Consider the following 26,574-nt stretch of genomic DNA (forward strand, 5'->3'; position numbering starts at 1 on the left):
CTAGCATTGTTGTATGGACTTGTAGTCTTGTTATCATATAATTCTTTGTTGTCTATTGTCCCGTTTTCTTGTTGTGTTGCTCGTATTCGTATAAAGGGCCAAAGGGACAGGTTTTGTTAACACGCTTTGGCTTTATAAACTATGCTTTATGGCTTTAGGGCTGCAAGTAATGATTATTTTCAATTAATCTGTTGATTATTTCGATCAATCGTTGGAAACAGAGGGATATTCACATTTGAGAAGCTGGAAACCCTTTGTCATTTTTCTTAATGAATCAATTCTAATAGATACTGATAGTTTCTGTTGATTTACTAATTCATTAATCAACAAATCATTGCAGGCAGCTCTATTCTATATAGGCTACTGTGGTATGTAGCGTTGCTATGCTATGGACTTGCCGATAACAATTAAACATAATAATAAATTAATCTTGCGCTCCCTATTGCAGTCTGCCGTCAAACAGCAGCTTGGTGGCGTGTTTGTCTGTTGATTGCCACTGTTGCTTGTGACGTTTGGCTGGTTATTTTGCTGTTACCTGTCCCCCAGACATAATCACATCTCCTGTTCTTCATGCAGCCTGTCAGCTCATTCCATTAGCATTAGGAAGACAGGGCTCACTGTGCGCCGCTCATTTCATTTCCCCTTTCATCAGCGACCTGGCAAGGCTTGAGTTCCCCAGTGCACTATTAAATAATGAGTCTTTTGAAGATTAATAGTGCACTGCATTGTGTTACAGATCTCTATCAATGGTTGTGATGGTTCTGGAGAGAGAGAGACAGACAGACAGACAGTGGGACAGGGAGAGTGAGAGAGAGAGAGAGAGAGAGAGAGAGAGAGAGAGAGAGAGAGAGAGGAAGATCTTGATGTTTTAGGAAGGCCTTTGGATGTTAGTGGATGATGGATGTTGCAAGTCTGGAAAACTGTCTGCCTCACTTCTTCTGTTGCTGTCTGAGCCAATTTCCTTCAACTCAATGATCCTTCAAAAAACTGCACAACAGAGGTCTTATCTTTAAGTAAAAGTAATATGAGTGCAGCCAGCAAGCCATCAGCTTCAGTAGGCATCTGGGCTCTGTAATAATACTTACATACAGCTACAGCCAGACTTTAATATTTCATGTTACACCAAAGAATAGAGGAGGCGAAAACCTGGTTATAGGGAGCTGATGATTTACTTAGGGCCTTATGATTTTCTTAAGGGTAATATAAATGCTTTTCATTCTCTTTATGTTTTACTACATGTTCATAAATAGTCGGCCTAAATCACAGCGCCACTGCCAGTCAATTGTGCCATCACCATGGAGCTGTCACATCAATGAGGTCACGTCTCCTTTTTCCTCTGCTGGAGTAATACTCGTACAGTTTGAGGGAAAATATGCAAGTGCGCAGTAAATCCAAGCTCTGTTCCAATATCCATCAATATGCCCATAAATAATCCAACACATCATTATATCCAGCAACCCATCAATCCATTCAAACATTCACTACCATTATGTACACTGATGCAACCCCTGACCCCTGAATTCATTGAATCCCTGTAGTGAGAAAGAGCAATATTGATCAACCAGCAACCTCCAGTATTCAGTAGATGCTACAATGGGAATCAAATTCTTTAACAGGTTCAATTATAGTCTGATCCAATGATCTATTGGTCAAGGCATTGGAATGGAGCAGAAAACACCAGCCCAGCAACACAGTCTGCCCTGGAGACATGAAGCTCAGTCCAAAGAGGAAGGGAGAGGGAGAGGATGGCTGGCTGGATGCAGTAAGTGGGCTAGAGGAGCAGTCAGCAGGGCAGATCGAGGCTAATGCAGCCAAGCATCAAGTCTTTCCTGATGTGCAAGTTCTGCCCGTCGAGTTTCTCCTCTGGCAGAATGACCTCGGAGCAGCAACTGCCATCACATGTTGTAGCATACTACATCCCTGAGTCATAGCACAATGCCTGCAGCAGTGGCACAGCACAGGCTGAGCATGCACACACACACACACACACACACACACACACACACACACACACACTCCGTGCACTCAAGAGTGAAAGCAAAACACTGAGCATCCACAGCTATTTCACATAGGCTACTCTTCACAGGACCAAAATGGCATTCATTCATTCATTCTTTAGAGTGTTTCTGTGTGTGTGTGTGTGTGTGTGTGTGTGTGTGTGTGTGTATGTGTGTGGGTGGGGGGTGTCCAACTGTAAACCACCAATCATATGATGCTACTAAAAAAACAATAGTCATTAACCTAAGTGATGTCTCTATGCACAGTGAGGGCTGCTGTGTCACACGTGTCTAAATGGAACCGCAATCAGCGGTCATATTAAATCATGTCATGCATTAAATGAAGGCCCCAGAACAGCAAAACGCATTGTTCCGGTCTAGTTGTGTTGAGCTTGTCATGCCTGGCACGGCACGAAAGAGCACAGGGAAGAGGCTGCTGCTGGCCAGAGGAAACGAGCAAAGAAGAAAAAAAAAAACAGAGGAGAGACGACTGTCCCAGGGTGGCTGCACATCGCCTACGCCCATTCATAATGTGCGTGTTTTACTACCCAGACTCCTGGCATCCCCCTGATCCGTCAGGATTTAGCCTGTACTTGTCCAATCTGTAGCCAGTGACGGTGATTTCACTGCGCATACAGCAGCATGGATGTCCACTCTCACTGCATAAGACATGTGTTTGTGAATGTGCTTAATGAATGTGGCTCGAGAATAACCAGTGCCAGTAAATATGGACTGTAATTCTGTATTATTTATATTAGCCTGAATTCAAGTTGTGACATTTAACTAACCACGTATCGAGCGCGTGTGTCGCTCATAAATGCTTTAAAATGCCTTTAAAACAATCAATATCCATCACATCATGGTCCATCACTAACTTAGATCAGTGGTCGCAGCCATGCCAGTCAAACCAGGGGGCTAAACAAAGAAAAAAAAAAAGGTCAGTTTTTTGTCGCTTCCTATTTAATCTTAATCGGATTTAAATCTCTCCATCGCCTCCCTCAAACAGGGACACGGGTGTAGCCTGCAGGCGTTTTGAAAACGTCCATCAGTTAAATTATTCATTTCGACCTGATAAATATCAGTCCAAATGGCACGAACGGATGCAAGGTGCAGGCGCCTCCGTCTACAGCCGGGCGCTCCTTCATCAGACAATAACACCGGGAAATACCGAGAAAACTCACCTCGTGGTCTGAGGAGACAGACGGACCAGGAGTCTGGGAGGGCTGTCCCCCAAAAAGATCAGTGATGCAGAGGATTTGGAGGGGAAAGCATATTCGTTACTCAAAAATATCCGCGGCGTCCTCCCGGGCGGATGATGGTGGTGATGTGATGTGTGAGGGGGGAGTTGGCTATATGCTGGATGCTGTCATCGTACTGGGACTGCTCCCTGCCTAATCCTCGGCCCTGAGCTCAGAAATAACTCACCCCCCTCCCTCTGTTCGTCTCTCCTCCTCCGCTGTCTGCCCGGAGGACCCCTACCCCTCCTCCACAAGGTCAGCTGGTTACATCAAATAGTAAGAATAAGAATAATTATCCTTAAAATGAAATATTTTAAGATATTTGTTTTTGTAGAGAAAAATGTCATTGTTTGCTTTCCAGTTTTTGTCAGCCTATCAATTTGTAGTAGCCTATTTTATAAATCATATACTCAATCATAATCAATAATATAGCCTACTGGAGCCTACATATCCATCTCAATAAGGTTTCAGTACTGTAAATTTAAATTAATCTACTTTATGTTTATCTTTATTCATAGGGACTTTATCATTTTATTTCTGAAGTCTAATGGGTTGTGCTTTGTATTACAATGTTGTAGCCTATATATTCATGAACAACAACTACTAGGCTACTACTTCTACAAATAATATTACTAATAATAATAATAATACTAATAATGTTATGAAATAAACTTGATTCAATGACCACTGTAAAACCTAAAACAAATAGATGGGAAACAGGGCTGAATTAGGCAAAGCAGAAAAACTGCCCCAGGGCCCCAGATATTCAGGGAACCTAAGGGCCCCATATTCATTGTGTGTCAGCTAGTTTGTGGTAATTTAATGAATTGCAAATTTGTTTGGCAATCTCGAAGAATAAGGGCAGAAGAGTGGGTCCTGCTACCTGTCTTGTTTCAAAATTTACACGATGTGTATTAATTGATCAATTTGTTTTTAACCAAATTACACGAAACAGAGGGTCAATGGGAGCTCAATGCTCATATTTGCCCAAGTGTCCCCTATAGTGGGTTGATTTGACTATGTCAACAGCCCAAATACATTTTATTTTTTCAGAAATCAAGTAATTATTGTTTCCTCCCTCAATAATAAAAACTTTGGCATATTAGTCACAGATGTCTTGTCATTTGTGTTCTAATAACAATTAACATGCTATATTAGCGTGGATAGGACTTTTTTAATACGCTACGTTTACAGTTTTTTCCTCTCTTTATCAACAGAACAATACAAAGAAAACTGATCATTTTAGGAATACAACCAGAGAGGATTTAAATATAATAATGAGACTTTTTAAATAAATAAAAAAAACAAATCTAAAAAGTAAAATAATATTGTATATAATAATTGTATATAATAAAATGTTACCATATTCAAATTATTATATGTTACATTTATGTGTGCCAGATTTAGTTTTTGCCCTCTGCTGTCTTCGTGCGGTTTGTCCCTCGGTGCGCGCTGTCGGTAACGTCACTTCCGTTGTTGCGTAGTTCCGGTTAAGATTATTTCATCCATGCTCCCGAAACGGTGAAATTTCTAACACCGACGGCGGATTGATAAAAGAAAACCCGATAAAATCACAGCGACGATGTTCAAACTGGAAGGACTCGGGCCTAAAATGGACCCAGAAGAGATGAAGAAGAAAATGCGACAAGACGTGATCTCATCTTTGAGAAACTTTCTGATTTACGTTGCCCTTCTCAGAGCCAGTGAGTACAGACAGGTGACACGGGCGTTTAGCCAAATACTAATAATACTGACATTTGTTTCACAGGTGTTTAGGTCATGTTTGGTCACCTTATCAAACCTTATTCATTCAACAACAGCAAACCGAAACGTGGCTCTCTTGCTGTTTTCTGGGATTCAGTATCTCATAGAGGAAAATACAAACATCACAACAACACTAGTTTTCTTGTCCTGAACATACATGATTCAGAATACCACAAATGTCACTATACTCACACATGTTGCCCACACACTAAGCTACAGTGGGAATACTGTGCTGATAAATTTCTCAGAATGGCCTTAACCGAGTGTAATAATCTGTGTTTTCTGTACTTACAGCTCCGTATGTGTTAAAGAAGCTGGACAGCATATGAGTGAAGCAGCTGGTCTCTTCTCTCCTCCATCCACTGAGAGTTGCATCAGAGACGGTACGGACCATCACCATGAGCAGACAGCTGGGGCCATGACAGCACACCCTGTGGGAGAGACGTTCAGTGTCTGTCCATCACTGCACCGGAGAAAACAAACTTCTCATTTCTAGTCTTGTTGTAAACTGTACTTTGTTAAATACATTGTGATCATTGTTAAATGTGGTGTTTGATAATGCGCTGCTGTGTCACACAATAAAGAGAAACTATGTTTAATCTGCAAGGCATTATTTATCATTTTGACTCACCTGCAGCAGAGAACTCGTTGTATTTGACCAAAAATTGAAGCTGGCGATGTCTGTATCATAAGTTTACAGCAGGTCTGCAAAAGCCAATGTAATTCTAGAGCTCTTACTTACAGTGTTACACTGCTCAGATGTACATGATGAAATACTGAGAAGCTTCCTTTTCTTTTTAATAAGGGACCCACTAAGTACTGCCTGTATTTAAGGTGATTTAGGACCTCTAATTGTCAGGTTGTCAGATCTGAATAGGACTCTTTCATATTATTAATACATCAAAGAAATAAAACAATGAAGCAAGGTTTCTTAAAAATAAAGAAATAAAATGGTAATTCTAATATGTCTTGTGTAGGATACTTTACTGGAGTGATGAACCTCCAGGCATTTTCCAATAAAAGAAAATGTCAAAAATATTTCTTAATTGAACTTTAACATATTTACATCGAGTTTTCTTTACACTGTAAAATAAATAGACTGGCAGCGGGCGAACATTTTAAACAAAATGGTGATAAAATGAATCTTAACTCGGCTGAGACCTACAGAAAAGCTGAGTTGCACTCTCGGTAGATCACCGCCTGGGGGCAGTGTTTTATTCCGAGGACAGGAGAGACTAACAGTGATCGAGACGTCGACAATGGATGCAAAACTCAGCCTGGTTGTATGAGCTCTGTGAATGATAAACATTAATGTCAATGGAAAAGGCTACAATTCTGGATATTGTCTTTGATTCGCAGCCATAAGTGAGAACCAGCCGCGCGGACAGCGGACTGCTTGTGGAGACAAAGCCCGAGTCTGCGTCGCATCTTTCCGCGTTATTGTTGGACCAGGCCCGCCCATACTCCAGAGCATCTCCAGGAAACCCGGCGACAGCAGACTCATGAACCGCTACACATCACAACAGAGGTAGGCTGCGGTGAAATGTATCGGAGTCAGCTTGATTACCGTTTTCAACAGATGAGACGTGGATAACGACAGGCGTCTTAAAGCGCTGTCCGTGAGCAGTTTCTTGACAATGACCTTCACTGTGTTAGTGTATCACCAGTAGCACCTCCAAGATTAAATAACAACCAATTCCACTGTCCATCATGGACTTCCCAGGTCATTTCCAGCACATTTTCAAGCAGCTCAACCACCAGCGCCTCCATGCTCAGCTGTGTGACTGTGTGGTGGTGGTTGGAGGTCAGAGCTTCCAGGCTCACCGCTCCATCCTAGCGGCGTGCAGCTCTCACTTCAGAGCTCTCCTCAGCTCCAATGAAAGTGCTGATGAGATTGGAGGAGCAAGAGCCGACAGAGGTGAAGGTGGAAGCCCCAGTGTGATGGAGTTAGATCCGGAGGTGGTGACCCCCGAGGCCTTCTCCACCCTACTAGAGATGATTTATACCTCCACCCTCTCCCTGGGGGCCTCCAATGTGATGGATGTGCTGTTGGCGGCCTCGCACCTGCACCTGAATACTGTGGTGAAGGCGTGCAAGCTCCACCTGTCCAGGAAAAACTTCCCTACCTCACCGCCTAAAGGATGGAGGTCAGTGCAACAACAGCAGCAGTGTCCCCCCTCACAGGCAGAGAGGTCGCCCACGCTTCAACACGTCACATCTGCTATGGAGGAGGATGTAGATGAAGAGGGAGTGGGAGTTGAGGTGAGCCAGTCGGGTGGGGTCGAAGATCAGAGGGTAGTCAGTTGTGAACAGGGTGCCGCAGCAGCACCGTGCAACAGACTTAAAAGAAAGTCGCACGAGGACAAGCTCGGCGGCAGGAAGAGAAGCTGCAGGCTGTCCGAGGAAAACTACAAGGAGTGTTCACCTACTGTGACCAGCAGAAGCACCGTCAGCGCAGAGGAAGGAGGAGAAGATCTGCAGTTCCCAGACTGCCTGAAGACAACTGATGGACTCTGGGAGAACAGAGGCGAGGAGGCGGAGGCGGAGGAGGAGGAGGAGAAATACGAAGCAACCAAGGGAGAGTCAGAGGAGATCCAGCTGCCGAGCCAGTCGGACAGCAGCACAGGAGGTGTGGGTGCGTGGGTGAAGAATGGAGCTACAGGTGGAGACACAGTGGTTAAAGTAAAGGTGGGAGAAGAAGGTGAGGAAGACGGAGAGGAGCCAAAGATGGAGGTGATTGAGGTGAAAAAGGAAAATCTAAGCGCATATTCCCCAGATTTAGATTGTCCTCCATCTCCACCACAAGACTGCACGGACAATTTGAATGCACAAGTAAATGATGAGAAAATGGCCACAGTAGCCGACCCAACAGAAGGTGGTCTTAGCTCTTTACCCTCTCAGCTGTGCACAGATCTTCAAAGTGATGCGCACAGAGAGGCTGGAGGTTTGGGTGAGGACTCAGTAGACGGTGAAGGCCTGGACAGCCTGTCAGAGCTGGCCTTCTCATGCTTCCTTAATCCCAGTGCTGAAAGTGTAATGGGAGCTCTGGAAGAAGAAGACAGCCTAGCTAGTCTCACGGCTGCCGCTACTGCAGCTGCTGCCGCCAGCGATGCTCCTGCAGCTGCTGGTAACATAGGTGAACCGTATCAAAACTCAGAAGAAGCGAATACCTCTTCTGCTCAGTCCTCTGATTCCTCTTCCTCCTCTTCTCTTGTTTTTCCAGTAACTTCTGTCCCCTTGCAGCAGCTTCTCCCAACTCAGAGCCCTGGTTTTAGCGACACACTCATCCTACAGCCCACTCAAAACACGTTAGCAGGGTTTCTGAGCGGCATCAGACCGGGCCTCAGTCTGGAGGCCTCCCTCGTCCAACCCTCCAGGGTTGGGAAAAGCTCAGGGGCAACAACCTTCCGTCGCATCGCCCCAAAAGTCCCGCCTGGATCAGAAGCCGGCACCGATCCTTCCTCTTCCTCCGGATCAGCGGGAGACGCTGCTGATCGGCCGCCTCTGACCAGAGCTTCGGATGATGTCTTGTCCAAGTGCAAGAAAGCAGCTGCTGAAGACCATGTGCTGTTAGTGGAAGGGGAGAAGAAATATGCCTGCAACATCTGCTGTAAGACGTTCATGAACCTGACTGACTGTAAGAAGCACATTCGCGTCCACACAGGAGAAAAGCCCTATCCCTGTCCAAAGTGTGGCAAACGCTTCAGCCAGTCCTCCCATCTTTACAAGCACTCTAAGAATACCTGTCTAAACTGGAAAGATGACCAGTCATTCCCAGACACGCTACTCTGACCTCTTCGTTAGAGGCACACAATTCCTCCAACAACAAAAAAAAAAGGAAAATCCTGTCAATGACATTATTTATTAATCCCAATCAATTTTTGATTTTGTTACATGAAATCAAAGTCCATTTCCTGATGTATCTCTTAAGTTATTTGATGCTTTTCATGTTTTTATGTTCTCTCATAATTGAAACAAATGAAAATGTTGCCAATCAGATGTGAATGCACTTAAAAAAAAATGCACTAAATATATTCTCAAACATGGTTTATATCATGGCTGGAAGAGTGATGAGAATAAATAATGCACTTGGTGATTTTTATTGATCTCAAATCTATTTTCTTTTAAACACACTTGCACATAGATTTTACATTTCGACTAAATCATCGGTTTTAATCCTCAGAAAAATCCCATTTCACACAAAACTGGAGTGTTGCACTGTTTAGTGACAAAAGACAAGGAACATTATCATTAGAATAAAGTACAGACCAACAAGCACCGCATTTAGAGAGATAACAAACCACTGATTCTGTCTTAAGGGAAACATTTAAAATGCAAATTAGTGAGTGAAATGATTTCTTCAGTTTTACAGCTATTTCAGCTCAGACTAGGCATGTACAGTCAGTTGTGATAAGGACTAAAGTTAAGGAGTGCTGCTACTTTGTTCATTAGCCACTTTATCATGAACTTGAAAACATGTCTGAAATGAGTGAAACCTTGAACTCAGCATTTCCTTCCTCAGAAATGCACACTGTTCATTAAAAGTGCAATTCTAAACTATCAAGTTAACAATCACATCATGTAAACACTACAGTACATTTGTATTGTTACTATTCTTTTCATCCCCTCACTGCTTTGATCCCACATCAGAGACTATTGTCAGACCAGTACACTGCTGTTTTCTGATTTCCACGCAGCACCAGGGGAGGCAGTAGGCACAGCGGCTCCGTTTCAGGCTCTAGAAGGTGAGTTCACTGGGCATTTCTGTGCCCTGTAAACCACCCAGCAGGTTTCGCGCTGACAAGGCTGACATGACACCCCTTGTGGAGTAGGTGGCACTGCCGATGTGCGGCAACACCACTTCACAAGATAAGAGAGGAGAGAAAAGAAAAGAAAAAAAGGCAAATCAAATCAGGAGGCAAAGTGCGGAAAAAAGAGGCCAAAAAAAAAGATATCTCTAGATATTGCAAATACTCACCACAGTTTTTTAGTGTAAGAAGGGGGTGGTTTGTTGGGAGTGGCTCTGGTGTTGTGACGTCCAGTCCAGCTGCTGCTATCTGTCCACTGCTCAAAGCCTCGTACAGATCCTCCTGGTTCACCACAGCCCCCCTAAAATCAACAATTCACCATGTTTTCAGCCTTATGTACTTTCATATTAAACATAGCTGGTGTCAGAAGATGCAGGAGAAAGATTTACAGCCATTAAAAAGTCCATGAGTACAGATATAGAAATATTTCCAATCTGATGCATTGCTCATAGTGCACACCCAGCTTTGTGCTGCTTTGGAAGTCTACCTGCTTGAGTTGACGAAGACTGCGGTGTTCTTCATCTTGCTGAAGAAGGCCTTGTCACACAGCCCCTTGGTTTCTGGTGTCAGGGAGCAGGAAACAACGATGAAGTCGCTCTCAGACACAAGTGTGTCCAGGGGAACTGTTCGACAGAAGAGAAAGAGGAGAGGAGAGGAGGAGGAACAAAAGGGGGAGAGAGGAAAAAGATACTAAAAAAATGCAGACCTGCTAACCAAAAGCCCTTATTTTTATTAGACAGTTATATAATATTACATTTTCACTTCTCCTTCCACCATGTGATTACTGTCTTACTATGCTTTCATCACTGTTTAAGTTTCTCTCCTTTTTCTTACCAAACTCTCCATTCACCTCTGCGGCGTGGGGCTTGGCTGTTCTCCCAGAGTATAGCAGCCTCTTCACTCCAAAGGGCATGAGTCTCTGAGAAATGGCCATACCTGAGCACAAACACAACCAGCTACTCACGTACCAACAGGTCGTAAACTTTGTGAGGAAAATAATGTCACATGTTGCTCGTTAGATATGTCAGCATGGGATTTGGCTACGGGATTGAGTCATATGCCAAAGTTAATGAAGCAATAACAGCAAGCCTTACCAATGCGTCCCAGTCCAATGACTCCTACCGTGCTGCCAGAGAGACCATAACCACACAGCCAGAGAGGTTTCCATGAGCTCCAGCCACCACTGAGAGAGAAACAAAAAGACAGAATGACTATTGGTTTGATTAAGGCAAAATACTTGTACTTTTAGATTAAAAGCTACACAAACGCAATCACCATGAAAAGAAATCACTGATAAGTGTAAATGTGTAACTTGGTGAGACTGACTTTTTGACCTCCTCCACTCCCTCTGGTAATCTGCGAGCAGTAGCCAGCAGCAGAGCTACAGTCAGTTCAGCTGTGGCATCAGTCAGCACATCTGGAGTGTATCCAACACGTATACCACTGCAGAAAACACACAGCAGCATAACTTATAGAGACCGCACGAGACTTCATCCTCCTTGTTGAAGGTCAATTTTGTCACTATAAGTTACAGTTTTTCGATGTGACCTACCGTTTTTTTATTTCATCCATAGCCAAGTGGTCAAATCCCACGGACAGGGTGCTGATGACTTTTAGGTTTGGCCCTGTAATCAGAGAGAGATGAGCTGAAAGACTGAAATCTAGACACTACTACACTTGATTGGCAGACTATTACTACTGTTTGATATGTTTTAATTAAACCTTGTTATTAGTTGATTGACAGAAAATTAATCAGCAACAATTTTAATTATCATCAATAACATCAAGTATCAATACCGCAGTATAGAAATACATGTTACAAGTTAAAGTTGTGCATTTAAAATTTGACTTATTAGTATGAAAATATAGTGAAAGTGCCAAAAGTAAAACTACTCATTATGCAGAATGGTCCAGTTCAGAATACTGTACATCACTTTAATATTGCAAATGGTGGGGATTTAATTACTTTATATATGGTTGGGCAGCTTGTCAATTACCCTACATGGAAAAATAAAGTCTTAACCTATAATAACACATCATAGTTTACTCGTTGATTATATTTTATATCATCATCTCAATCTGGAAATAAAGTAGCAGCTAAAGTTATTAAATTAATGTGGTTGAGTGAAAAGTACATCTGCCCCTGAATTGTGGTAGAGTAGAAGTTTAAAGTAGCAGAAAATTAAAATAGTGTAGTAAAGTACAAGTACTTCAAAATAGATCTTAAGTACACAGAACTCCCTGGAAGCCAGTACTGATAGTGAATGGATCGGATCGGATTGGATCAGATCAGATCTATCTGGTTGGCTGACATATACAATGACTCGGTTCTACACCCACACATGAGGAGTACCTGCTGCATCCAGAACCTCAGCATCGATCTTGTCTGACAGCAGACACAGAAGACCATGAGCCCCCTGCACACCTTTGAGAAGCTCTGCTTTCGGCACAGGCTCATCCGAGTCCCACAGAGACACTTCACAACTGGAGACAGAAAAGGAGATGGTGGACGTCATTCAGGTATACAGGCAGATTTAGGCATAAAGCCTTTGGTCTGTGGGAAAGCTGACACTGGTGGAGAGATTGTGTGTGTGTGTGTGTGTGTGTGTGTGTGTGTGTGTGTGTGTGTGTGTGTGTGTGTGGCCCTCGGAGAGGTCACAGGGTTTAATATTTAGATCTGGCAGGCCCTTGGCTGCAGAGGTGTGTATCTGCAGTAAAGGACACACACGCAGTCTGCTGTTGGCTGATAAATGCTGCTTTGCCAATGTCAAATAACAATTAAAAATACTTCATACTCTGCGGCCGCTGAAAGGATCTTCATCCCCTCCTGCGGGATGCGCCTCGTCACGAAAACCTTCATGAGTTTTCCAGCTGCCTTCATCACACTTTAAATAACTGAATCCTGTCCGGGAAGAAGACTTAAGTCTGTGGGGATACCTAAGCTGTTTTCACCTTCAATACCTGCAGCGCTCAGCGTGAAACAAGTACGCTTCACATGCCCCTCCACACATCAGGAAGTACTTCAGTTCATGTCAGTGCGCCTGCGCGGACTTGTAGCTATTTTACTTAAATGGGTGGGTGGGTCTGATGTGCTATCTTTGTAACTGATGGACGTGTTTTCTGCACAAATCAGATTAAATGTAATGTCAGAGATCAAATTTAAAACCTGTGTCGTGTCTGTGGTGTTGTCGGTCAGGATGTCAGCTGTAAAAGTAGCTAAAATAAATAAAATAAGTTAAAAAATAAATCAGTCGTAAATCTATTAAGACTTGGATCTGTGCCGCTCAGCTGTTTTCTTTATTCATCTATTTAGGAGCAAGTTGTGATTCCCTCTACTCATCTCATCCTAGTAAGGGCATGTTTACATGGCTCTGATTCTGCTTCCTGGGTTCGTGTAAAAAGTAAGGAGAGGACAATGTCATAAGCGGTGGCCGCAATACGCATGCGCATTGAAATGGTTCAACCCTAAACCAGCAGAAATTAAGAGTTGTAATTTTAATCAGTCATATTGGTGAACACACATCAATGCAGCAGCAGTGATGGAAAAAACGTACATTTAGTCACGTGTTCTCTTAACTATAGTTTGAAGTACTATAATACTTTACTTGAGTATTTACATTTTATGCTACTTTATAATTTTACTCCACTACATTCTCTAAGGGAAATGTTGTACTTTTTAGATTACGATTTTACATACTAAAACATAATGGTCTAATAAATCTGATGCATTAACAGCCTAAATCAAAAACTACATAAGAGTCTGAAGTGTTAGATCCATGTCCTACAATATTAAAACTCTGTATATAGAAATGCCTCAGTAATAATCAAATATTATAAAATTATAACTTTGACAGGGGTCATTTTACTGCTTGATTTCATTTAAGGCTAATAATACTTTTACTTTACTAAATTAAAGCTTAAAGCAGTATTTTTATTTTAGAATACTTTAACATTATGGTATTGCTACTTTTACTTAGGATCCTGAATACTTCATCCAGCTCTATACCAGCCTAAAACAAGAAACAAGAAGTTTCATATTTTTATTTTCTACTCACCAATACAATTCAATGACCCCTCATACCCTATGAATGGGGGCATTGTCATTGTGATTCTCCACCCAGTTTTCAGTCTGTGTCACCCTTCTGCATGTGACAGCTATAGTTCTCAGATTAACATTTTACATAAGACATATGATGAGTTTATGCAATAAACTAAAGTACTAACTTTGCATAAAGTGGTTAAAACTAGTATTTAAAGTGGGTTAATCTGGATCAGCTACAAAAGTAAAAATGCTGCTTACATTGTCATTGATACTACTTATTCACTTTTAGGATTTTTCAGGACTTTTACTAGATTTTTGTACTGGTACTTCTACTAAGCAAACAAGCCTTTTTATGGCCACTGCGGGGTGGACGTTGAGGTACGTGAATGTTTGAGTGCGTATGACGTCATTGTCCACTCCGCCGAATACTCTCCTTCTCTGGGGAAACCGCTGGGCTGTAAATGGTGAAGTCTTCGCCCTCGAAGCATAACAGAGGGCGGAATAAGGAGCTCCCGGTACAAACTAACAGGCACCGAAGGAGGATACTGGAGTTGGGGCCCGGTCTGGAAAACGTGAGTAGTTTCTCTTATTTGGGAGGTTTTTAATTATTTATCCGTGCTGTCTTGTACACAGCAGCAGTAGCAGCCAACGTTATGGTCAGCTGTTAGCGACTGGCTGTAACAGGCTACACAGCCTGTTTGTGGTTTGGTGCAGTAACGAAGCGCGGTCTGTTCTCAGCTCGGCAGTCAGGATCAAACCACTTCATTACGATTCCTCACTTGTTCAAAGCGTCAGGATATAGAGTGAGTGGATTACCTGCAAGCAACGAGCTGGAGCCTTATCGAATTAATTGCTGTCATATAATACAGGCGTTACCACACTGTTCATGTCTTAAGGACTGTCAGAAAACTGACTCAAGAAACCATTTATGAAAGGTTTTAGTACTGTTAATAACGTGAATTAAATGTGTGGTCTACAAAGCTATTCAGAAAATACTGTGCCAACCTTCGGCTATGTCATTTTTATATTCGTTATTTTTATAGCTGAGTTTTACTGTAATAATGACCTGAGGCACATCCTTAAATGCAGTTACTTTTATCAACAATAATTATATCCCATCTAAGCCCAACAAGGAACTTAATTATCAGTGTTTCATTTCATATAAATTATATTATTATAGTCTTCCTGTATTTTCTGCCTGTTTGTTTTAATGACATACCTAATAAGTGTGGTATATTGAGAGTGCAGTTGAGTGCATGTTGATGAGTGGATGAATGGCAATGAATTCTATCTTTGATTGAAGATATGGATTAAATTGTCAACCACACTATGCATTTTTTTCCTACCTTGGTATTGATATGTATTGTAGAAATATTGTGACATTTTCTTAAAACTCAACTGAGAAATTCTTTATAGATTAAATAATAAGATAAAATGTTTGCTTTACACTAATGTTGTGAGGTGAATTCCTAACAAGTCCAGTTACTTCATCACATTGAAGTCATGATCAAATCCATTAATGTCATCAAGCAATCTTGGCCCAATACAAACCAGCGATATGACAAAATCTAGTATATAGTATATGTAGCTCATGGTATGTACCTACATATTGCCTAACCCTACTTCCACTGGATGAAACAACCATGAAAGGATTGTGAAAACTATTCCTTCCAAATGATGTAACTCCCTGAACCAAACACCTGGGGTCCTCTGACTTCTTTATCTCTGACACAAAGCCTATTTATTGGATGTAATCAAACCCAAATATTCATGTGTCATTCCAGAAATAAATACCAGTAATTGCCCCGCCCACTGCACACTTTTGGCTGAGGAACCTGCAGAGCCTGTCTGAGCCTGCCAGCAACAGCAGGTTTACTGGAGACAGACCTGTACTGTGTAATGGCTCTGTTGACCCTGCACAGGATCCCATCCCTGGCCACCGCTCAAGTGAGTTCACTCATCCCGACACCTTGTTGTATGCAAACAAATTGGGCATTTTTGCATCATATCCTAAGACAAATCATTGTTTACTCTTGTTTCAGTAAGAGTGATTCAGAACTATGTGAGCTGTTCGTGTTGGGCCCTGGTAGTTCTGCATGAAGAGCAGTTGTTCCTGAATGTGTCCCTTTGTGGATATCATCAGTGTATTTGCCTAAATGATAATGAGACTGTTTGGTTTTTAAATTGTTGCCTGGGATGTGATTGGACAGGACAAACATGCCACAGATAAATGGTCATCACATTCAAATTTCATTACAGCCACGTCAGAGAGTGATTGAATCACTGTCACTGTAGCTGTTTAATGCATACATACAATCATATAAACACTGTATCATCAGCCTCTGTCTGTAACTTCTCTCTTCTCCTCTCATTCTTTCATTAAGATGATTTAACTTTATGTCAAAGGCTTGGCTTTTCTCCTGGACTTTATCATTGCCAACTAAACCATAGATGACCTGACTGTAGGTCCAAGTCTCATTTTCTTTGCATATTTTGTCACAGGATCTAATCACTCTACTATCTTAACTTGTGTTCTCTCCTTTTTTTTTTTTCTTCTTCAAACCCTCATCGTTCCTCTCCTGGCTCCTGCCCACTTCTCCTCTTTAATTTCTGTTTTTTTCTTTCTTGACTCTGTCTGGACTTGTCAGTTGCGTAACAGGTAATGTTACTGTCTCAAGTTTGTTTCTTCGTAAACCCTTGCTACTACTGTTACTTCTCTCTTTTTTTTTCTCCCTCCTCTTTCTTGTATTGAATCTTTCCTTTATTTTTATGTTTTTCTTCTGTCTTTTCACCGCCAATCTCTTTGTTTTTATCTTCCCCCCATTACTGTCCGCTTCCCTCTACTTGCATATCACTCTTTGTGTCCGTCTTCCACTGCACCTTATCTGTGTTGCACCACATTTCACCCAAGAAAATGACTACAATTTTATTCCGGACATTTGTTTTCACACTTTCAACAGGAAAAACATCACACACACTCCCACGAATGCTCCCAGAAAGCTTGTTATGGTGTTTAAACACATTTTTTTCTTCATCAAACTAGAAATGTGCCCGTTTGGGAGCATTAGAAACAGTGAGCATCGTTTCCTCATAGTAATTAGTGTTTTGCAGCCCCTGCATCCGCTGACAACTTTCTTTGGGATGTGAATATAAAAAATCTTTTTCAAATTTATAAACAGACTGCACAACAGAAACTGTGCAGTCTGCCATACTGAGTTAACTGTGGTTAAAAAAAAAAATAGATTATAAAAATCAACATCAATTTAAAAAGGCAACCATTTGCATAATTTAGGTTTGCGCACAAAACTGAATCACACACAACCACAACAGAGGCTAAATGTTTTCCAGTCTTATTGATGAGCCTTTCTTTGATTTATTTTATTTTGTAAGGATGAAAGCCTCCAAAGAAGAGGGAGACTTCAGAAAAGGTAGATATAAACCTGTGTTGTCTCTGATTTGTCATTTAATTACACTCGTAACAAAATGATAACCAGCTTTTTGATGACAGCAATTTTAGACCGACTGATGTCTGTTCGCTTCTAGGGAGAGCTTTGCCCTTGTGAAGGGGGCGGTCCTTCTGCTGGAAGACGGCGAGGGGCTGGACCTTCATGATGAGACTTCTCCCACTGCGACTTCTCCCGTGAAACAGGGCAGTGGAGCGTCAGATACACGGCACAGACACCTCCATGCCATGATTGAACAGCTCAGACCAGAAGATACCATCAAGCTGGTGAGGCCTCATGTTTCCACACACATTGTAAATCAGATCAGTAAAACATGAAATATACCATGCAGAGAAGGTTCTGTTTGTGACCCAGTTATTAAACCACAAGTAGTCTATTTACAATTGAAATCGTATCTGGTCAAAATATCAGAATCGATCCAATACACAGGACTGGTACTAGTATTGATACTGACTTTATTAAGTTAACTGATTATCTGAAATGATGTGACCAATCCACACTTCAAATGTTCTTTATTAATGTCACCATAAAACTCACTGTTTCTGCTATCAATCATTCATTCATTCTGTCACTGCTGGTCACTAAGTTTTTAGCACCATAGCATCATTGGCCTTATGATAATAATTATTTCAATGAATTTCATACAACAGAGTTTGTAGATTTCAGATGTTCGTGGAGTAAGAGCGCTGGTGTTGCCTGGTTACTCAGAAACTCTGAGATTAGGCATCTTGGATCAGCGCATCACTACGAGTAATTCACTTCCTCTGTATTAAAACTAACTTGAAGATGAGTCAGAGGGTGCAGCTGCATTTTTACATTTGATTATGCTGCAGTATGTGGACAGTGTTGCTGTCCTGCTGGTACACAGTGATATTCTGTAAATTGTTATGGTCAACATGACAGGATATTAAACTTTAATGTTAACACGTAAGCTAAATACCACATCAGTGGACTACACTGGTTGCCTTGTATGTTTCACTACAGAAAAACATCGTAATACTGATGCTTTCCAAATCATTGCACTGATTTTGAGTTTGACTATGAAAGTTTTCCAGGCAGCTGCTGGATTCATTTCATCACTAAAGTATGAAAAATAATTGATTGAACAGTTGGGTTTTTTTCCCCCTCGTCAGCTCTGTTAACATGCTGGCATCATGAAGAAAATCAAATATAGGAGTTAAACAAAAAGCAAACATGGATGTTATACAAACACTTTACATTTCAGTATCTTATATTAAAAATGTTTTTTAGTATTGAGCTCTTAAGGCATTTTTCTCAGACACCAACATGGAAGAATGTTTAAGATACTGTAATTTGTGCTTTCAGCTGTATCACCTGAATAATAATTCAATGTGATGGATTACCCAAAATAAACTGAAACCAGATGTTTTCTGGATGGCAGAAAAAAAACAAATCAATCAATTTAAATATACAGGATTTAGTTAATGGGCTAAAAAAAAAAAAAAAAAAACACAGGTATGGTCCTTTAAGTGGACTTCGGCCAGTGTCTGGGTTTCTCTGTAAACAGAACACTGACTTCCTTGATTTGATTTTCTCAGGAAGGCCAAGGAAAATATACCGCACAGGATATTTTGCCCTGTGTGTAATCAGACACGTTTATTGAGTTTAATGGGTAACTCCAGACTTCAGAGGAAACAAAAAAAATACATCGCTTTTTATAGATTATCGTATCATCATTATCCTCTCTTTCTCCTTTCTGTCTCACACAACCTCTGCCTGTGCCTCCCTGCTGCTCTCGTCCTCCCTGCAGGCGGTGCAGCTGGAGTCCGTCAGCCCCGTCAGAGTCAGGTATCTGATCGTGGTTTCCACCGTTGGCAGCAAACAGGAGAGCATCCTGCTGGGCATGGATTTCCCCAACTCAGACAGGTGTGTGTAACCAAGATGCTGGCATACTGTTTCACAAAGAGAGCACAAGATAAGATTTCCATTCAGTTAACAATTTCAGGATCAGCTTTGACATTTTAAACGTACTTCCTTGTCTTCAGTCTCTTTGTGCTCACTACCTCTTTGCAGTGATCAGTGCACCATCGGCCTGGTTCTGCCGGTATGGAGCGACACGCAAGTGTATCTCGATGGAGATGGGTAAGAAACATTTTTAAAAGAGTATTGAATTAGAAGTATAAAAGCACATGCGAGGAATTTGTGTGGCTGCATCACAGACGGTGCAGCTTGATGTCTGGGATTCTGGCCAGAGATAATGAGAATGAGTAATGACTATTTATGGAGTTAAATCATTCTCCATGAATTACAACTGCTCCTATCACTCACTCAGACGCTTACATAAGCATGGAGGTCATGTGTTTTTGAAAGTTAAGTATTGCTGGTTTCTTTCTGTGTCCTAACGTAAAGGTCACTGAGAGTTTAGCTGCTGAAAGTTCTGGTAAATATACTCCCCGGTTGCATTGCAGTGCATCCAGAGCCCCAAAATATTCCCCCCAGCTTAGTTTCGGTATACATTTTTTGCCTCACATCACAGTTTTTGTTATAAATGTGGCAACCTTTGAGCTCAGAGGAGGATGTAGAGAGGAACACTGTGAAACTAAGAGTTAGCAGGTCTAAAAACAGTCAGGATCACATGGTGCGGTGACAACTACTGTGTTTTAACTAATCTGCCATCACACACTAATTGTCACGCAAGAGGCTTTGATCAGCTGCCATGTCACACCAGCGTGTTCAGCCTCGTTAGGCTGGATCGCACCTCCGAATGTGCTTATTTTTCTTTCTCACTGTCCTCACATTTTTTTTCCACACTTTCTTCACAAGAACCATCACTAATTTACTGTGGCTAATTGAATAATCTGAGTGCGTATTCAGTGTCAGTCTACTAGGAGTTGTGCTCATAATGCTTCTTATCAGTCTGACTTCCTCTTTTCTCTTTCATCTCCTCTGCTTCCTCTGATTATAAGTTCATGTTTATGTCATTTGTCCACAGTGGTTTTAGCGTGACCTCTGCCGAAGAGACCAGAATTTTTAAGCCTGTTTCCATGCAGACCATGTGGTGAGTAAAATGCTGACACAGGGGAATTAACACCGAGCATGAGTGTCCTTTTTATGGCATCCAGCACACATCACATCCTAAAGTAACTCATCAAGACCTCCTCAACTTTAAAAGAAAAAAAACAAGAAACAAAACTTTTCTCAACCTAATGTAGTGACATTCATCTTGGCTTTCTCCCCTCCGTTGTAAGGTCAGTGCTGCAAGTGTTGCACGGCTGCTGCGAGCGGGCGGTGAAGGCAGTGGTGATCCCAGGCTGTGGCTTGGAGTGGGCCCAGCACTACAACAAGCACATCGAGTCAGATCGCTTCTGCCTCAATGAGTGGGAGGCCATGAACGACCTGGAGTCCGTCCGCAAGGACGTTAACGGGCAGAGGTATGTGTCTGTTCTGTTGAATTCAGTGTGTCTTATTTATTCTTTTCTCTGGGTGAGCCACACTGAAGCGTTGTCTTCCGCTGCCAGTGGTGGAACAAGTATTTATTTAAGTAAAAGTAGAAATACAGCATACTCCACTACATTGAGACCAGCATTCAAAATCTTAGATAAGTAGGAGTACAGGATTATTAGCAAAATATACTTACTAGATATCAAAAGTAAAAGTACAAGCTAAATAGCTCCATATGAATGTTAAATGATTATATGTTGTATATTTGGAAAGTTAATACTGATGCACTGCTGTGTTCTTGGTCGGTAAAGTAATTAGTAACTAACATTAAATAGCTAATTACCCTCTGAAGTGTAGTAGAGTAAAAGTATTAAGTAGCATCAACTGGAAATTCTTAAGTAAACTACAAGTACCTCAAAACTAAGGTGAAACTGAGTGTACTGACTTACACTCCACTGTCTGCTGCTTTAAATGTTGAAATAAAATGGAAATGATCATCTGTGCTTATTGCTCACGCACACCTGTCAATTTGTACTAAAGTTTCACTTTTCCTTGTACGGGAAGCTCGGCAGACAGAGTCTCCAACGAGAGTCTGATCAAAGAGCACCTGAGAGACATCATGAGAACCGAAGACCTGGACAACCTCACATCTAAAATGGTGAGACTTTGGCAGATGTGAAGAGGAAGTAGTCTTGAATAAAGACATAGAACTACTAGAGCAGGACCGTAAAATATAATGGGTCAAATATATAAGAGACTGTTTGCAAGCCTGTATGATTTGATCTTTCCTTTGCTCTGCTGTAGGTGCACTCTGCCCTGGAGACGAGGATAGGCTTCGACATGAGACCCTACAAGGAGTACATTGACAATGAGATCCTGGTCACCATGGCTCAGATGGACAAACCCTCTAAAATATTTGACTATCTTTATCTGGTGAGTGAATGCTCGGCTTCAAAGACTAATAAGTTTTATTTTACCACCATGTTTTCTTTTGCTTAGGCCAGGAAACTTACGGAAGTGTGCTCTCACCAGGATGTCATATGTGACTGTAACTTCCCCTTTGTGTGTTGACAGTGATAGGGAAGACGGCTGTGCAGGCCCTTTCCTTTTTGTCCTCTGTGCCCTCAATTGAACATCTCTTTCTGTATCTGGTTTCAGGGCTCTGAGTGGAACGCAGCGAACTTTGAGGAGCTGCAGAAAAACAAGTCAGTGTTTTCACCTGCCAACATTTTATATAACTCTGTGCATTCTTGTTGTTGTCACTAGTTTCCATTGTCTCATGACATGGGTGATACTCAATTGCGTATTGTGTTTTGCTGAGTCACCGCCGTGCCTCTAAGTGTGTGTCTGTATGTTTTTCAGTATCGGCTACATTCTGAATGTGACGAGAGAGATTGACAACTTTTTCCCAGAGTCTTTCACTTACATGAACATCAGAGTGTACGATGTCGAAGCAACCGACCTGCTCCCCCACTGGACAGACACATACACCTTCATCGACCAAGCAAGGTAGTCCTGAAACCCTACACACATTAGAGGACACTTGAAGGTGTGTATCAGCATTGGCCAGTCTTTTGCAGGTTACAGCTGTAGACAAACACACAGCCATCACATTTCCATGATCAATCACGTCACATTTAGATTTGTCCAGTTACCAGATATTAAAATCAAACATGTTAATACATTTGTGACTGCTCTGACTCCTGCATCGTTACACACACCGGTGCAGATTTAAACTCCTTTCCACTCAGTTCAAGCTGTGTGAACGATGTCTACAAACTCAGACTGAACTGTGAAACTTCTTGACTGCATTATCCAAACAGAGTGTAACAGAGAAAATAGCACTTTGCATTTGGACTCTCTAAAGACAAACTAGTTAGGTTTCCCTCTCCGTTTGTTTGTTTTTGGGGATGTGAGCTCCTTCACACTCCCCTGCTGGATGAAACTTGCAGTAATAAAGTGTGCTAATGTGCTTTTCAGGTACTAGCAAGGACACAGTACACAGGAATATCTATGAATGAGATTAATAAGAAGTAGCGTTTACGTTACGTTACATCTGCAGCTTCCGCACACCCTGTGAGCTTGTGTGGCAATTCAAACCACAGTAGGTCAACCAGTCAGTATTGCTAAATTATGAAAGCTGCCACCTGTTCACAAGCTAGAAGCTTTTTTATTATGTTTTAAAACAATGCCTGTCAGGCTTACCAAGCTAACCACCTCAACATGTACATTTCAGCGGGGTATCCAGTGACTTAACACCATTATTCTTCCACTATTTGTCACAAACTGTCAAAAACAAACTCTCTAAACCAACGACTGAGCTTCTCTTGATCTCTGTGTATTACAGGAAGAGTGGACAGGCGGTGTTGGTGCACTGCAAGATGGGCGTTTCTCGCTCTGCATCCACAGTGATTGCCTACGGCATGAAGCAGCAGCGCTGGCCACTGGATGTGGCGTTAGCCTACGTCAGGGATCGCCGGTCCATCATCAAGCCCAACGAGGGCTTCATGAAGCAGCTCCAGACCTACAACGGCATCCTCAATGCAAGGTCAGGCATGGTGTTAGGCCTACTAGTGTTTGAAGATCTCTATTCCAAAATGTAAAATATCAACTTTTTTTTTTTTTTTAGTTTGCCTTTGTTTGACTTTTTTGATGTTGATTTATGGGCTCGTGTGAGGATTGTGTTCATTCATCATTCCAGCCAGCAGCGTCACAGCACACTCTGGAGGCGAAAGTCGAGAGACCAAAGACAGAAGTCAGTACGCAAGGAGGAGCGAAGAGAGGAGGGAAAGCCAGAGGAGGATGAGGAGGAGGATGATGATGAGGAGGAGGATGAGGATGAGGATGAGGGACTTGATGAAGAGGAGGACGTAGAGAGTCCAGATGAAAAAGATTCTGGTAGCCCGGATGAAAAAGATGAATCGGAGGAAGACACAGAGGTACTTACTTACAACAATGATATGTTTTTAGCATTTTATATCCTGCAGATTTTTTTTATTTTTATGGCTTCAACCCTTTTACTTTCTCAAACACACCCAGGTATTTGAAGAACCCACCCCCACGTCTGACACCAACCAGGAACCTGGGCAGACAGGACCACCAAGTGTCAATCCCATAATCACTGTAAATGAACCAGAAAAGGTGCGCAGGCCTCCTGACACTATGTTACTCGCGCACACTTCATCTGAAGATGTGTATCTTCCCATGTATCAGTAACCTTCACTAATTTTTTGGATATTGTATTTGTTTCTGTCATCTCCAGGTTGCTCCAAGTGTTAATCGCAGCGGCAGGATGAACCTCTTCTCCCTCATGCAGTCCATTAGCGAACTGGATGACGAGGATAAGGGATGTGAACAGGTAAATGAAACAGTGTGCTGCGAGGAATGACCGAGCAAACTTACAGTTTGCCTTTCATACTCTTTGTTGTTGTTGTGAGTAGACCTCTCAGACAAATGGCTCACGTGTTCATTGAAGAAATTTCCTCTGGAAAGAGGGAGGAGATGCGTAGACCCAAAACCTTGAAGTAAATGTAATTGTACTTGAATTTAATTTTACTTCAAGTTTTTGTAGTTGAGCTGTAGACTTGTGATATTGCCCATATCTTTTTCAGCTTCATTTCCCTGACCTTTACAGGGAAATTTTAATAATTTAACTCAATTTTATTTAATGAATTAAACTCAATTCATTTAAGTAAATTTAATTCAAATATTAGTTTCAATAGAATAAAATGAACTTATTTAGTTTAATTGAATGTAATGTAATTCAGTAAATTTAATATAAAAATGTAATAAATGTAATAGCTTTTATTAAATTCAAAGTCTTCTCTACATATATTATGTGAGTCTGGACAGACATGAATGTAAACTGCAACTTGACTAGTTGGCAGAGGCATACAACCGCAAGACAGTAATTCTACTTATTATTGATTCATCTTTTATTTTCTCAATTAATTGCTTAATCATTCAGTCTGACTGTGATGTCTTCACTTTGCTTGTTTAGTCCATTTAACAATCCTAAATATTTAGTTTACTTTCATATATAACAGAGACAAACAGCAAATTGTCACATTTGAGAAGCAGGAACAAGATAATATTTGTATTTTTGCTTGGATTATCAATATATCTGCCAATTCATTCATCCACCAATCAGCTAATCGATTGATCAGCTGTAGTACCAGTGCTCATCCAATTCTATAAGTAACTACTCTGCGACTTTATTATTCTTCAAAGCTTCCTGGCAGTCCGAGGCAGTCTCCAGGACAGAGGAAGCGAAGCCACATGCGCCGAGGTCTGACCCACCAGAGAGCATGTGTGGACGTTTCACCTGAACCGCGCAACCTGCTGGACGCAGGTCAAAGTAAACCCTAAAGTAACGAAAGACATGGGAGAGCAGGAAGGGAGAGGGTATTATAAAGGAGGCAGAGAGGAGGAAAAGCATGGTGGGGGAAAAGTCTGGACTATGAAAGTTGAAATTTTTTCTGGTAACATGCCATGGTTTTTATACTCTGCTGTGCTCTGGCTCAGTTACATATTTTAGATTATTTTGGTGTTGAAAGTTTTAATTTATGTTTTGAAGGTCATTTTCATTGTACTTTCTTTGCATTTCTCTGTTCATAATTATTACTGGTAACTAATTATAAAAGGATCCTGCTTCAGCATTGCTATACCAGTAAAGGCCAGGATTCTGATTGATACATTGTTGTATTATGACGGTTTATACAGTGTTTTTAGAACATATCCTACCACATAGACATAGAAGTCTCTCCTTCCATGTAGCGTCCTCTTACTCAAGCTCCCTTTTTACCATTTCCCTTCTTAAGCTCTCACTCTAGAGATTATATGCTATGCAATTACTGTTCTCTGTAAATATGAGGCTGTATGCTGCCAATCCAAGGTAAACAGTTTGAAATGATTTTCATATTCTCATCAGAAGTTTTTTTTTCTTTTTTAACAAGCGTACATTGCTCACAGATGGGAGGATTGTACTGTCTAAGCTGTGCATTATGGACCAAGTTAGGGCCAGTTTTGTGGCACAAGCCTGTTTGCCAAACTATGTATTCCAATGTGCCAATTAATATATATTTAATTGAAAATCTTTATCATGTCAGTATATTAAAAACGTCTCCCATTTTATTTTTGTTCATTCTATGTAAACACCAGGGCTATATGAGTGCCTTCAACCTGAGAATGAAATACGACTCTATGACTGGTGTTTTTAATGTTTTTACTAAGAGGTGGTGGCCAAATATTGTATGTGTCTTGTACTGTTTCTCACTTGGTTTGATTGCAGTATAAATTTGACTTCCTAAGGTTTTGCATGTATGCATAATGCAGATATATATACAGTATGTATGTATCGACACAAAATTGCTGATGAACTGGGTGCATGTTATGTGTTTTTATATCAGCCTGTGAGAGCAAATTGTTCAGGGTTTTCTCATGTATTTATATGGACATTTAATGGATAAATTATTCAATACATTCTTTTCAGATTGATGATCACTAGATGCTGATGTGGAGCATTCTTATTTCATGCTGGTGTTATCCAATGAACCCTAGTTACAGCTCACTTTACATTTAATCTGCATGTTCACCGTAAATGAAAAAAAAAAAAAGAAACCATGCACTTTATAATCCCACAACACACTGTTCCCACTGCCTGAGCCAATGTCACGCTGTACTATGATCAAAATGGTCAGACTTTTTTTTTTTTTTTTTTTTTTTTTAAATCTGAAGTCAACATTTCTATGCCTTCTTGTGTTAAGCTCTCCACTGTCTGCACCTCACTCTTGTTTACAACAAGCACTATGAGTGAAAAATAAATGATTATCCTCAAACCAACTGCTTTGTTCCTTGATT

The 26,574-nt window shown here is 41.3% G+C and overlaps 5 protein-coding genes across 6 annotated transcripts in view; 3 read left to right on the forward strand and 2 right to left on the reverse strand.

Annotated features, from left to right (window-relative positions):
* The window catches only part of frmpd1b (FERM and PDZ domain containing 1b), a 24,702-nt gene extending 21,358 nt beyond the window's left edge, over positions 1–3,344 (reverse strand). For both annotated transcript variants that reach the window (XM_023396081.2, XM_023396080.2), the window contains exon 1: positions 3,179–3,344. The gene's annotated coding sequence lies outside the window, so the exon portion shown is untranslated. The remainder of the gene's footprint in view (positions 1–3,178) is intronic.
* A 1,370-nt stretch (positions 3,345–4,714) lies between these two features.
* On the forward strand, positions 4,715–5,605 carry tomm5 (translocase of outer mitochondrial membrane 5 homolog (yeast)). Its single transcript, XM_023396199.2, has 2 exons — positions 4,715–4,938; positions 5,294–5,605. The coding sequence occupies exons 1-2, from the start codon at positions 4,818–4,820 to the stop codon at positions 5,326–5,328; spliced, it is 156 nt and encodes a 51-aa protein (XP_023251967.1). The 5' UTR covers positions 4,715–4,817; the 3' UTR covers positions 5,329–5,605.
* Positions 5,606–6,246: 641 nt separating this feature from the next.
* On the forward strand, positions 6,247–9,101 carry LOC111646649 (zinc finger and BTB domain-containing protein 5-like). Its single transcript, XM_023396195.1, has one exon. It carries the CDS (start codon positions 6,710–6,712, stop codon positions 8,789–8,791), a length of 2,082 nt encoding a protein of 693 aa, XP_023251963.1. The 5' UTR covers positions 6,247–6,709; the 3' UTR covers positions 8,792–9,101.
* On the reverse strand, positions 9,084–13,068 carry grhpra (glyoxylate reductase/hydroxypyruvate reductase a). Its single transcript, XM_023396196.2, has 9 exons — positions 12,603–13,068; positions 12,161–12,291; positions 11,360–11,432; positions 11,134–11,250; positions 10,902–10,990; positions 10,642–10,743; positions 10,295–10,430; positions 9,978–10,108; positions 9,084–9,859 (listed from the first exon to the last, which is right to left on the reverse strand). Exons 1-9 carry the CDS (start codon positions 12,686–12,688, stop codon positions 9,738–9,740), a joined length of 987 nt encoding a protein of 328 aa, XP_023251964.1. The 5' UTR covers positions 12,689–13,068; the 3' UTR covers positions 9,084–9,737.
* Positions 13,069–14,279: 1,211 nt separating this feature from the next.
* On the forward strand, positions 14,280–26,556 carry LOC111646540 (protein phosphatase Slingshot homolog 3). The gene is made up of 17 exons (XM_023396058.2): positions 14,280–14,421; positions 15,634–15,796; positions 17,240–17,277; positions 17,393–17,579; positions 19,085–19,200; positions 19,348–19,416; positions 20,267–20,332; positions 20,523–20,705; positions 21,280–21,373; positions 21,520–21,648; positions 21,874–21,920; positions 22,078–22,224; positions 23,063–23,263; positions 23,417–23,654; positions 23,755–23,856; positions 23,978–24,073; positions 24,946–26,556. Exons 2-17 carry the CDS (start codon positions 15,749–15,751, stop codon positions 25,081–25,083), a joined length of 1,899 nt encoding a protein of 632 aa, XP_023251826.1. The 5' UTR covers positions 14,280–14,421; positions 15,634–15,748; the 3' UTR covers positions 25,084–26,556.
* Positions 26,557–26,574: the final 18 nt, after the last annotated feature.

The sequence above is a fragment of the Seriola lalandi genome, unplaced genomic scaffold (assembly GCF_002814215.2).
Source record: "Seriola lalandi dorsalis isolate HSWRI2012SDOR001 ecotype SW California unplaced genomic scaffold, Sedor1 jcf7180002054973, whole genome shotgun sequence".
NCBI classification, from domain to species: Eukaryota; Metazoa; Chordata; class Actinopteri; order Carangiformes; family Carangidae; genus Seriola; species Seriola lalandi.

Excerpts from the sequence above, each read along its gene's own strand:
- tomm5 (XM_023396199.2), top strand. The coding sequence starts at position 4,818 with ATGTTCAAACTGGAAGGACTCGGGCCTAAAATGGACCCAGAAGAGATG. Across the intron at positions 4,939-5,293 it reads CGTTGCCCTTCTCAGAGCCA|CTCCGTATGTGTTAAAGAAG; the intron begins GTGAGTACAGAC and ends CTGTACTTACAG.
- LOC111646649 (XM_023396195.1), top strand. The coding sequence starts at position 6,710 with ATGGACTTCCCAGGTCATTTCCAGCACATTTTCAAGCAGCTCAACCAC.
- grhpra (XM_023396196.2), bottom strand. The coding sequence starts at position 12,688 with ATGAAGGCAGCTGGAAAACTCATGAAGGTTTTCGTGACGAGGCGCATC. Across the intron at positions 11,433-12,160 it reads TGAGGTTCTGGATGCAGCAG|GGCCAAACCTAAAAGTCATC; the intron begins GTACTCCTCATG and ends CTCTGATTACAG. Across the intron at positions 10,991-11,133 it reads GGAGTGGAGGAGGTCAAAAA|TGGTGGCTGGAGCTCATGGA; the intron begins GTCAGTCTCACC and ends TTTCTCTCTCAG.
- LOC111646540 (XM_023396058.2), top strand. The coding sequence starts at position 15,749 with ATGGCTCTGTTGACCCTGCACAGGATCCCATCCCTGGCCACCGCTCAA. Across the intron at positions 19,417-20,266 it reads GTGTATCTCGATGGAGATGG|TGGTTTTAGCGTGACCTCTG; the intron begins GTAAGAAACATT and ends ATTTGTCCACAG. Across the intron at positions 20,333-20,522 it reads GTTTCCATGCAGACCATGTG|GTCAGTGCTGCAAGTGTTGC; the intron begins GTGAGTAAAATG and ends CTCCGTTGTAAG.